At 43.8% G+C, this 13,262-nt stretch overlaps 1 protein-coding gene across 3 annotated transcripts; it reads left to right on the top strand.

The window, feature by feature from the left end:
• Positions 1-4,693: 4,693 nt before the first annotated feature.
• Positions 4,694-7,883, top strand: LOC123167425 (transcription initiation factor TFIID subunit 10). Of its 3 annotated transcripts, XM_044585266.1 has the most exons (7): positions 4,696-5,032; positions 5,105-5,169; positions 5,405-5,467; positions 5,612-5,669; positions 5,807-5,857; positions 6,836-6,896; positions 7,645-7,883. In XM_044585266.1, exons 1-7 carry the CDS (start codon positions 4,889-4,891, stop codon positions 7,653-7,655), a joined length of 453 nt encoding a protein of 150 aa, XP_044441201.1. In that variant the 5' UTR covers positions 4,696-4,888; the 3' UTR covers positions 7,656-7,883. The 3 variants fall into 3 exon arrangements, 2 of the variants coding, with proteins under 2 accessions (XP_044441201.1, XP_044441200.1); XR_006483925.1 differs by lacking the exon at positions 6,836-6,896 and having other exon boundaries at positions 4,694-5,032; positions 5,405-5,528; XM_044585265.1 differs by lacking the exon at positions 6,836-6,896 and having other exon boundaries at positions 4,700-5,032.
• Positions 7,884-13,262: the final 5,379 nt, after the last annotated feature.

Below are 13,262 nucleotides of genomic sequence, written 5' to 3'. Positions count from 1 at the left end.
TCTAAGTCGCGGCGGCGTGGCCGTTCGTCCAGCGACGACGCAGTGGCGGCGTGGTGATGGGAGGAGGCGGCGGAGCTGTGGGTTTCGTGGAAGATCGGGTGGTGCCGGCTGCTCGGTGGGCTTGCATGGTCATGGCGGCGGAGGCCGCAGTGGTCGGTCGGCGGCGACGGAACATGGCCGGTGGCAGTGGCGATTTTCTGTCTGGATCTCGGGGGTGGCAGCCCTGGATGGTGGCGGCTGGTGAAGCTAGGGTTTCCCACGGTGGCATGGCGTGGTGTAGTCCCTGTCCAAGGCGGATCTATGACGGCGATCTGATCTACCGACTGGTTCGTATTAGAGACGGTGACGAGCGCGCGGGATCCATCTTGGTGGCTCTCGCGGCTTGGCGAGGCGGGGTGGGAGCGCTCCTCCTAGGCTCTAGTGGTGGCACACTCAGGCAGTGGCCGATGCGCCAGGGCTCCTACGGTGGCACTGCTGTTGCGGTTGGTCGCCGGATCTAGGCGGCTAGATCTGGGGCTTTGAAGGCGGCCGAGACGGTGCACAGGTTGTCGGGTGGATTACTTGGGACGAATCCGGGTGAAAACCTGGTCTTCGGTCGATGGCCGGAGCTGGTGATGACGATGCCCTTATCATCGTTTCCTTCATGAAGGCATCATCGAGGTGAAGCTCCCAACTCCACTCAATACCTCCGGGGGAAACCCTAGATCACCGATCGGATGTTGACGACAATCATGTGTCGTTAGCCCCTCAGGGGCGGCATTCTTGGAGGTGCACTCAGCCTCATGGGACCAGCGGACGTCATCTCTTGTGGAGTGGTGCTTCATCCTACACATTGATGGCTACGGATCTCGACGGCGTGGCGCAGTGTAGATTCGGCGTTCGATGTGCGAGGATGGACTCGCGCAGGAGGACGACGCTATCTGGCGTCGTGGTGGCGTCGATGGCAGAGAGACCTGGCACGGTAGATGCAATAGTACAGCTCTGAAGATGGATTGGTGGCAGGTGGCTGCGGCGGCCTCATACCCGGCAGACGTCCTGGTTGAGGAGTGCGCCGGACTGGTAGGTGCCCCATACCCGGCTGGCGTCCTGGTTGGGACCTCAGGTCTTAGATGTTTAGGTTTGGCTGCGAGGTCTGTTTGGTATTAGGCCCAGACTATCAGCATCCCTTCATCAACTGGATAGGAGTAGCGACAGATGTTGCCTAGATGGTGGCTTTAGTCTTACTGTTGTATGACTTTGTAAGGTCTTGTGTGAATAATTAATAAAGTGGCCGCATGCATCGTCCAGATGCAGAGGCCGGGGGTCCTCCTCCATTTCTAAAAAAATAGTCAAAGAGCATTAATAGCTATGTGACACAATTTGTTTTCTTTTTGACAAACATCATCCTCCTTTATTCAGTCGTCACAAGAGTTATGTCGCTAATAATCAAAGGTGTCACCTTATCAAGAGGTGATTTCAACCAAACACTAGGAGAAGAGCATCTCTATTATAGCCAATTATGAGCTACTCAATTGTTCTCTCTATTACAATGCCCATAGATTACATGATTAAAATCTAAAAACATAAAATAGCAGTCATCAAAAATAGCACTTGCCACCGAAGACGACATGGCATGACATGCTTGAGTGTACAAAAAAAGTGTTAAGAAAATTACACATGACATGCATGTACTATCTGATTGCGTGATGGTGGACCAAGGTAGTATCTGTGAACCATCACAACACAAGACACGCAAGTACTATATCCAGTCAGATGGTTAAGTTTACCGGCCCGCCGGGGTTAAGTCCTATTTGGAACTAATGATACATCTTTCTAAATTTACTCCAGACTTCTTGGTAATGTTCGTTCAATGTTAGCATTTGTTCCCATGAACTATGAGGTGTTTGTGGAACTTCGTCAATCTCGAAATGTTGTGCTGGCTCGGTATCCCGGACGTGCTCATAGAGATAGTGGGTGTATGCGCGCGCAGCGCGCTTGTAGGTATGAGTACATGTGCATGTATGTGAGCATCTGTGATTATATACTATGTTAAAGAAGGTAGTAGGGTGCAGGGAAACGATGATTCTCCGCCTATTTCCTCGATCTCATTATTAAAGACTGTTCCTTTATTTTATTTTAATAAATAAAGGTAAAAGATTTGCTCAATTCATTAATTAAGAAGATGAGAGTTGCACGAATATTTAAAGAAAAATCGGACGAAAACCGTCACAGACTGTTGAGTAGCACACACAAGATACCCCAACAGACTACTACGAAGAAAGCCTCGTCGAGGTAGCACAAAGGCGGCAACATCATCACTTATCCGTGAGCCAGCGTCATTGCATCCCTTCCCTATGAGCAAGGGACTCCGAATTTGCTGCAGACGACCATCGACCCAGCCCACGTCGTGTGAAGCCACGTGAAGCTCCATGCCAATCAGTCAGCCACTTGTGATGGTGACAATGCAACTCCAATTCTGAAGAGAGCTATGAAGGAGAACTATGCAAAGTTGGCGACACGGAAGATGAACGAACAAACCACCTGTTGCCCGACATTGTTGCCAACTGAAACCCACCACCGCAGCTCTGATTTCACATCAACAACTAAACCAAGACGAACCCACAAACATGCCAGAAGAAGAGCCCACTACCGCAACCATGCCATGACCCTAACATCACTCACCACACGACGTTGCCATAGAAGCCTGACGCCATCACCATCGCCTTCCATTTGCCGCAGCGTCGACACCCTACCAGTCATACTACCTCGGAGCTCTTGTCATTGGTCTCACGATGCGATTCTTCGAAAACGAAGCCCTCAAGAAGGGCACGACGCAAGGCCCCACCATCATGTGATCTGAGAACGGATCCAAGGTTTCCCTCGGAAAAAAGGTCGATAGGGGAGAGGGCACAACACCAAGACAACACCTTCAAGAAGGTCGTGACGCCCACAGAAGTCAACATTGTCGGCTCTGGCCTAGTGGCAGTCAAGCTTTCTCCCGGTGACGACACCCACTCTCCTGACCAAACTAGTTGGACCACCTGCCCTCCACACAACCCCCAACCCGCAGTGCCATCAGCTTAGCCCATCCAAGGCCCACTGGCCCGACGAATCCCGCGATAGCCAGATCAAAAACTACTAGATTGGAGCCTCGGATCCAAGCAGTGGGAGTCCACCACGTTGCTGCCTCCAGGCCCCGCGGCAAGCTAGAGCCACACCACAAGGAGAGACAAGCCAAGCAAGCCTCCCGCCAATCAACCGCCTCGCCGTAGTTATCGAACGTTGTGCAGCGTGCTCAGCACGCTCTGGTTCTTGGCATGGCCTTGTCATCTAAGTTGTTGTTGTTGCTAGCCATGTGTGGTGCTTATTTAGGTTTGTTCTTTTGATGTGCACATGTGTGTGTTTATTAGGGCTTTTCTGTGCTTTCAGCTCCTGCTGTTGAACCTATTGGGGAGCATTCCTGCGTTGTTGTTAGGGTTTGCCACTTCCTTGGACCACGCTACCGTTGCAGGTGATTTTTTCCTGTGTTGCCTCCATGTAGTTTCATAGTGATTTGTATGTTGGAGCAACTTGTCGTATTTTTATCCGTTGGTAATGAAAGCACACCGATTGTTCTAATACACATCATGTAATACTTAGCATAGCATCCACATAACAAAATAGGGTTTGTCACACTGTGTGGATAGCCTATTAGCAATTGCAATATGTTTTGGATGATCCTTCATTACACCTTTCCGGTCATAGTAGTCATAGTGCACTGGGTATTCCCTCTTTGGCCAATTTATTTTTGCTTTGACTCGCAAAGTATAGTTGGTGTAAGGAACAAATAAAGCTAAAAGGTGGTCTAGTAAGATAATTGTCCCATGAGCCTTATTGTCAGTAATCACATACCAAGAAATCAGTGTTCAATTTTATTGTCTATAGGGCAATCTGACATTGTTGCAGATTCATACATTAGTTACTCACAACATTTCAAACTTGAAATGTCATGTCTGAATAATATGAATTTTAGAACCAATTATATCGCAAACTGTATATCTGTGATGCAGTTTTACAAAACTTATGCAACCACAAAATATATGAAATTTAGAATTGAACACATGCTACACGACGTATTTAGAAAAATATATGAAACCTAAAATTTGTGATATCAACGATTCTATTTGTAATTCCATGAAATTGTATTTTAGACCAAAATCTGCAGTCTTGTGATCTTTTTTTTGCGAATAGTCTTGTGATAGCTGTAATTCGAATATTCAAATGTGTAGTTCTGTAGTTTTCGTTCTATGTAATATCACTCTAACAACTACACACGGGCTTAAAGACTAAGAATCAAGAATGAGTCATTTTTAAATTAGATTATTGAAAAGTTATGTCAAAATGTTAGTTTGGACTTTAGATTGTCTTCTTTTTTACGGAAATGCTAAAAAACCGACGTCATATTTTAAGGCATGACAAATCAAACATATTTTAAGACAATTTATGTAGGCATCATAATGTCAAATTTAGTCGGTGAGCTCTGACAATAAAAGGAACTGCGACAAATTTAACATGCTCATCAACTAAACTTGCCACGGCAAACATAATTTGCCATGAAAAACTTTTGATTCGCTATGCTAAAAATCTGACATTTGCTGGATATTGGGGTCCTTTTATTCTGAAAAGCCAACTGATTTAGAATAAAAGATACTCTAGATGCGAAAAATCGGTCTAGATTAGAGTTGATCTCGGCTGGTGATTTCACTAGTCCGCGCAGGTGCCAAGCCCGGATTGGGCCCGCTGCTCCCCTCTCGTCTCCCGTCGTCGGACCACCGGCGACCCCTCTTCCAAGCCGCCATCGTCCTCACCTCCGGCACTTCCTCTTCTCCACCACTCGACCCAGCTCAGCAGCAGGGCGGCGGACGGGAGGATGATGGGGAGCAACAACCCCGGCGGCGCTGGGGGAGGGGGAGGGATGGCCCCGGGCACGGGGGCCGGCGGCAGCGACGGGCGGCACGACGACGAGGCCGTGCTCACCGAGTTCCTCTCCTCCCTCATGGACTACAATCCCACGGTACGCCGCCGCCGCCTGCCCTAATCCCCTCTCGTTATGCCCAGTTCCGTGTTTGATTCCGTGGCGCGGCAGATCCCGGACGAGCTCGTGGAGCACTACCTCGGCCGAAGCGGCTTCCACTGCCCCGACCTACGCCTGTGAGTCTCCTTACACCTCCAATTTCTCTCCCGAGAGGGCCAAATGTCTGGATCGGTAGTTAAGCCGAGACCCCCTTTGCTGCTCTAGGTTAATCTGGAACTGAAATTTGCCAAGCATAGTGATAATCTGAGAGAAATTACAGTTTCCCCTTCAACGTGGTGATTATTGGTCCACATGAAGTCATGAATGACATGTTTTTCTCTTTTGTTTCCTAATCTTGTGGGTGGTCTGCAGAACAAGGCTGGTTGCTGTAGCTGCTCAAAAGTTCATTTCAGACATTGCAAGTGACTCTCTTCAGTACGTGAATCCACAACCTCACCAGTTTGCCTTTTCACCGCAATGCATTTCGTCTGTTGGTGTGAGCATGTCATAACCCATATAGTAATTGCAGTACATCTTCTGCACCTATTTGATATTGTGCTATCCTTTCTCTTGAATTAGGCACTGCAAAGCCAGGGTTGCAGCACCTGTCAAAGATAACAAGAGCAAACAACCAAAGGTGAATTTACTTCTTGATTAAAAATTCCATGTTACTTCACCTAATTTCTTTTTCCATGTTACTTCTTGCACGAGACCTGGCGGCATGCCATCCTTACTCCTTACAGTTTACTGATGACATCCTTTATTGTACTTCAGGATAGACGTCTTGTATTGACAATGGATGATCTTTCAAAAGCCTTGCGTGAGGTAAACCATTTTTCTATTACATATGGATTTTTATTCTATGCAACAGCACACCCTTTATTACATTTGTTCTCATGTTTGAAGCCCACATACACAGAATAACAATTAGCCACTTACATTCTTAGGAGCTGAATCTCTGCACTGGTTGACCCTTGTAGATCAAGAGAATTGCTTGATGTGGTTTTGTTCCAAGAGGCAAAAATAAAAAATATCATATGGATTCAGTTTTATATGTTCTATGAACATCTTACAAGTACAAAGACACCTTACACAAAATCAGCATTTAAGCGCGGTTGCACATGCTTGGGATAGGGTGACAGCCTGACACTTACATGCCTAATTGACAAATGATTTCATATAGTTATAGCTTCTGATCGTGTTTTGAAGGTCATACCGGTGACAGTACACTAACATTGAGTTATAGGGCCTGTATCTGTATAAGAAGAAACTACACAGACATCTACTGTTATGGATGTTGTACATCCTCCAAAGCAGCCGAGGCATACAGGGTTATAAAGAGATAATAAATACATTGTGTTCTCTGTACTGAAGCAGATGAAATCAATTGTGAATTGATGCCCTAATTAGAAAAGCAGGAAAATGAGAGGCAATGTGAATGGTGTTACAAAGGTTAAAATCATAACCATCTCCCAGTTAACATGGGTAATGGAACAATCACTAACGATTAAATGAGCAAAAGAAGTAATCTAACCACCGTTTTCTGATCATCTTTAGTGAGAATGCTCATGCTTACAACAAACCAGCGAAACCATTATTCACAAACAATTGGGGCACTTGTCAGATAGTTATAAACTTACAATGTCATTAACTGATTTCCTTCAAGTCTGTATTGAATACACAGTATGTCTTCTGCCCATACACCTTTTCTGGTCTCTAGTTTGCTACCTTCATCAGTAATCAAGTTCTCCATATGTTTAGTTGCATGCAAGTAGTCAGGATGACATTGTTTGTAATCTTCAGGTTCAGAATCAATCTACCTTCAACCCAAACCTCGCACACAAGGGCATGCTTCTCATGCAATGTATGATATTGCTCAAGATCTTATACAGAGGAAAATATCCTTCATCCACTTGTCAGACATCCTCCTGAAAAATCTTTGTTTGATATAGAAGGACTGTAATTCCCACCAGACATGCTTGTGCAAGTGCAACGTACCTCTAGTTTGAAATCTCTCACACAGCACGTCACCATCATTAGGGAATGCCACCCAACGTTGCATCTTTATCCTGTTTCGGCTTAGCTGATCCGCTTGTCCACAAGCACCACCTAGTTCACTAGCTGATGCACTAGTGATCTGTTTAATCTTGTCCAAAAAAGAAGTGATCTGTTTAAAGAGAAAGCATTTATGACTTCCATGGCTGATACTGAGATGCCAATATAGGTCATCGATGTACACTTTGTCACAAGAATGATCATTTTAGGCTAAAACCTTACCTATTTTTGGTGGTTACCACTGACACATACCAGGCTAAAATCAACCGCATTCATGTATGATATGTTTGCAACTGTTCACCGTTCAAAAAACAAGGTAGTGCACCGGCCTGCGATACTCATACAATGCAGCACAGAGGACTGTTCTCAAAGATTTCTGCCTAGAGGCGACACCCTCTCACTTCACATATTTAGCCTACCTAGGTATCTGGCTAGTCGGTGACGAGGCTCTAGGTGCCACCCCAACCCCTGCCGAGTGCCCAACACTTTTAGAGCTTCTGCGTATGAGTATGCTTCATCTTTCTGATATGTCTTTAATTTTGAAATTTTGCTTGCAGCATGGTGTTAATCTGAAACATCCAGAGTATTTTGCGGACAGCCCATCAGCAGGGATGGCCCCCTCAACAAGAGAGGAGTAGAATCGATTGCTTCTTCAACAAGAGAGGGCTAGAATCAATTGTTTCTTATAAGCGTACCCAGTGAACGGTCGTGTCCTTCCCAACTTTATGTAACAAAACCTTATAAGCATGTATCGAATGTCAGTTCTTGATGTATTATGGACCCGTAGTTGCCTTCATTTGATGCTTATGTATAGTATTGCTGGTTAAGTTCTCCCATTTACCCCTATCTTGGAGTGATTGCATCTTGAAACTGTCGACCAGATTAGATTGATTTGATTTTGTGTACCACTTGACTAGCATAGATAGCACCAACATAAACTGGGAGGGAGTGGTGGAGAATGATGATCTGGAGATCAGATAGGGCTAATTTGCCTTCTTCAGTATCAAATTCTAGGAACATAAGTCAAAATTGCATACTTCATGCTGTAAAAAAGAAGAAGACACTGGGTGTCATCTGAATTTTGAGATAGTTTTTATTCATCAATCATTGAATGATTGATTAGTGTGTACTTGTCATGGCTATTAGATGTACCTTTGGTTTGTCAGTTTGTCCATACAACAGCACTGCCAAGGCTTCAAAGGTCGCCTCATACTTCTATCAATCGTACATGCATGCTTGACCTTGAACTGTCAATTCGTCAAACATGAAGCAAATTTCTTACTCCATGTTTCAACAAGGATAGTTTCTTAATAATATCTTAAAATAAATAAATACCACTCCCTCCGTCCCATAATATAAAAGTGTTAAAACAATGAACAATCAATATTTTTTTACACTAGTGTTTCTCCCTCTCATAATATAAGAGTGTTTTGACACTTGACAGTACACTAGTGTAAAAAATGCTCTTATATTATGGAATGGAGGGAGTAATTATTAAGGCCTCTTTGATTCACAGGATTCTAAAAAATGTGGGAATAGAAAAAAAATATAGGATTGGATTGTCATGCTCATCACAATCCTACAAAATGACCGGTGCTTAAAGCCCGGAATAGGTTCGGGGCTTTTGAACTGGGTGGTTCTTCTCTGTTTCAAAACGGTGGGAAGAAGGCCTATTTCACACTCTAACGGTTTATGTTCTTCCTTCTTTCAAACAGGGTGGTTTCACTCAAAGGTTTTCGTTTCGTTTCCCTGGAAACCCCATCAAACACAAGACGCTTCGGGTCGCTCGCCAAAACCCTCTGATTCTTGAGAGAATTCCTTATTTGGCCCTTTCTTAAAATTTGCTTCCCTTTTTGGCCCTAAAAAATATCTTTTTCCTTTTTTGACACACAAATTTTATTTTGTTCCCTATATGATACTTCCGTTAATTTTGGCACATAACAGTGTTAAGTCTAACATGAAAAGACCATTCTACCCCTGATATATTATGTAACCAAAATTATTTACAAGTCAAAAGCAGCCGTGATGTGATATGTTTTGTCTTTTGACTACATGACTAATGAAACCAAATCTACTACTCCACGTATTTCAGTACCACGTAACAGATTTGAGCTCACCAGATTCCCGCCACACAAAAAAAGGATTTGAGGCCATGGGTGCTGCAGGTCCGACGTCCGTGCGTCCATGGGCCTATGCAGCTTTGCTTTTTGGATTATAGGCCCATGCAGCTGTACGTGCAAGGCACACACACATGCAGCTGTACGTGCATTTTCTAAAAAAAAAGCAGTTGTACGTGTAAGGTTGTACGCTCTCATCCTCACGCTGCCATCGCTATTTGCCTCGTATGGACGTACCGCTACCGCCTTACGTTTAGCGCTCGGGTGGACTCAGCAGAGAATGTGTGGTGGTTTTTTTTTCCAATGAGCTAAAGCAGGGGTAAAAACGACTTTTCATGTTGCACTTCACGGTGTTAGTCGCCAAAACTCACAGAAGTGTCATGAAGGGAACAAAATAAATTTTGTGTGTCAAAAAGGAAAGAAAATATTTTTCAGGGCCAAAAAGGGAAACCAAATTTAAGAAAGGGCCAAATAAGAAATTCTCTCCTGATTCTTGGTGTCTGCCCTTGATGTAGGGTGCAGGTGGCGCCTCTGATGGGCCGTTGGTGCAGCCGTTGATGCAGACTGCTTTACGATGATGCAAAGCTATACAAGATTGCAGTTCCCACTTCGTTCACCAACAACTTCCTCTATAAACTTCTCAGTGTTTTAAAAATTGCTCAAGCATATACTCTTTCCATTCGTTTTTTCTTGTCATTGCAGTTCAAGTTGGAACACAATCTTTCTTTTTTGAACCAGAAACTGTAGAACAATAGTTCTAAGGTATTTCATTAAATAAAATATACAAAGTTACAAATTACAAAAGAGGAGAACTAACAGGTTAACCAATCGCAGTTCTAGGAAACTCCATGGCAATAAATAGAAATTAACTCTAATGTGCTTCAATCCACTGACTAAAACTTCTCTGTGCTTCACTTTTGCTCTAAGAATGACCAATTGTAAATCTCCGGCAAGAACAGAATTCCAAGACTGAATGGAAGGAGTTTTTGCTTCTAAAATCTTTGCGTTTCTCTGAATCCATATGTGCGAACAGGCCATGATGGTGATATCTGTTGCAAAATCAGCAGGGGAAACCTCAGCCAAGTTCATGAGTTCATCAATGACACATGTCCCTCTCTTTCTGTTACTTGCAATCAAATCGCAGCACTGGAGCGCAAATGAGCAATCCAGAATAGATGGAAGGCGGTTTCTTCACAGTTTAGCTGACACAACTCACATCAATAGCTAGGTAATAGAAACTCTTCCTCTGGAGGAGGTTCCTGGTGTTCACCCCATAGAAAAGCAGCCAAATAAATTTCTTGTACCACAACATGGTTGCACTCTTCCAAATCCTTCTGAGGAAAGGGTGAGCCCCATTCTGCTTACGCAGCCACTGGTACATTTTGATTGAGGAGAAGCTAGCAGAGTTCCATGGGTAATACCAATTATCTTGAGCATCACTGAGTTGGAGTTGCTGCAGAGTATCACCAAGCTGCAAGAGCTGCTGGTATGCTGCAGAGTTCACGCGTCCTTTTTGTTGTCGCCGTAGTTCAACCGGAAACAGTCGTTCCATGTTTGCCCTCGCATGCGACCCGCCGCTCACCATGCTGCCGGCAAACGAGATCCATGCGTCCCCGGCCGCGTCTTCCCCAAAATCAAGAATCAGCTTCTGAGCAAAACATTCGTCAGGTTTGTAAAGCAGTTTGCTCATAGTCATTGCCCTGATTTGGAATCAAACTTGTTGGAAGTTGGATCTCTGAATTTCTTGCTGATGTTAGAACATTAGTGTCATCTTACTGCAAACCTCTCAACATGCCGAAGTTGATTGGTTCTTACTCCCTCTGTAAACTAATATAAAATCGTTACAGATGGAGTACATCCTATCAATGCTGTGACATTGCTAGTAAGTTTATTAAGCGCTCACCAGAGGATGCAGATTTCAGTGGAGGATGGAGCACGGTGTTGTGGTGAGCTTTGCACAAGACGGGATTACCGAGCTCAACCCCAGTGAGCTTACAAAGGTCAGTCGGCTTGAAGAAAGGTGACGAGAGTCTTGGCGGTGCTGCCCGGCCCTATGCTCAGATGCGGTGGGCAAGGCTTAGGAAAAAAAGGCCTATGAGACCGGGTCTCAAAGACGAACAAATTAGACCTAGTCGGATGGATGACACGTGACTTCTCTAATCCCAAAGCACCTAAGTACACTTCCACCAGTTTTCAATCCCAATTAGCTATTCCTCATTGAAATCCCAAGCTCGTGGGCTTGAACAGGTACGTAGCTCTAGGGTTTTCTTTTTCTCGCTGACGTCCATGGCTTGGTGGATCAATTCCAGTACTGCCATGCATGCCTACTTCGTCATGCTAGCCACTGATTATAGTAATCCAATGCTAGGCCAAATTATTGTATCGTTAGTTCTAGAATTAAACTTGAAAGCGATTAACCTAATGATGTTGCAGATTTATGCAGTTTCAATGCCAGGAAGAGCATATATATGCATACTGTATTTTCTGACCCTGTCAATGAATCCAACGTTGATGACAACTGAAGTGTTGCATCCTATATCGCAGAACAACGTGATGGGTGAGTTGAGCCAAGAGCCTATGATGCCGAGCAAAGAGCCTATGATGACATCTACCAGACGTCGAAAAACACATGATCAACCACATGTGGTCAGCAGGAATATAACCATCTAAAATATGTAATTGTTATGAAGAATGGTGTGATGCAACAAAAAATGTGACTTTCTTAGAGATGGATTCCAATAACTACATAACAAGAGATTGTATGAAGTATCTGGAAATCAAATATGCCCATACGCTCATAGAGTATTTGAAGAACAAACAAGCACAAGATCCTTCGGTTTTTCTATGATGTGCAACTTAATAAAGAGGATGGTAGAATAGTAAACTTCTTCTGGAGAGATGGACAACCAATCATGGATTATTCTTCCTTGGAGATGTTATTTGTTTTGACACCACATTCTCCACAAATAAGTTTGAAATGCCATTTGCTCAGGTGTTTGGTGCTAACCATCGCAACCAGACTATTGTTTTCGGCATGACAATAATATTCGACAAAACTACCGAGTCATTTGTGTGGCTTATCAGCACCTTCCTACCAGCAATAGTAAGGAGCCAAAACAATTTTTCACTTACCAATGTGTTGCATGTATTAACACTATTGAAGTGGTGTACCCAAGCACAAAACATCGCCTTTGTTTATGGCATCTATACCAAAATGCTGTTAAACATCTAAGTTATGTCATCGCCAACCATCCTCTATTTCTCTTGAAACTCCAGCAGTGTGTATATGAAGATAGGTCAGCTACATATTTTGAGTTGAGATGACATGATTTATTGGTTAAATACAATCTCGAGGATCTTGGATTAACAACATATTCAAATTTTGTGAGAAATGGGCAACAAACTAAATGGGCTAGATTCCTTTAGTGCAGACATGACATCGACCCAGAGGAGTGAAGGGATGAACAATGCCTTCAAAACAACATTCAACGGAAACTCTAGATTTCAAAGTTGCTAGAAAAATATGAGTGTGTCGCACATCTTGGCCTGTAAGAAAAGTTTGAAGACTTTAAACTGCGCCATACAGAACCAGTGCTTTGCATACCTAGACATTTTTGTTGAAGGCGGCAACTGCATCGTACACAAGGGCACCCTATGCTTATTTTGAAGAGGAACTCCAGAGGCAGATTACTTTGTCATGCATTATGTTGTCTACTAAAAGCACATGCAACACTTACAAAGTTACATCTTTTTTAACGAGATGATGATGAAGCCATGGTAGATTTTAACCCAACAACTTGACAAGTTGTTTGGTTAAAATCCACCGTGGCTTCATCGTCCTCTTAATAAAAAGATGCAACTTTGTAAGCGTGGCTTGTGCTTTCAATAGATGACAGAATGCATGACAAAGTAAGCTGCCTCTGCAATTCCTCTACAAAATAAGCATAGAGTGCCTTCGTGTATGATGTAGCTGCCGCCTTCGACAAAGGATCTCTTGTATGCAAAGCAATAATTCTGTATGGCGTGATTTAAAGTCTTCATACCTTTCTTTTTGATGA

The sequence above is a fragment of the Triticum aestivum genome, chromosome 7D (genome assembly GCF_018294505.1).
Source record: "Triticum aestivum cultivar Chinese Spring chromosome 7D, IWGSC CS RefSeq v2.1, whole genome shotgun sequence".
In the NCBI taxonomy this organism is placed as follows: domain Eukaryota; kingdom Viridiplantae; phylum Streptophyta; class Magnoliopsida; order Poales; family Poaceae; genus Triticum; species Triticum aestivum.
Note: the sequence above shows the minus strand (reverse complement) of the source record. Positions and strands in the feature narration are given on the sequence as shown.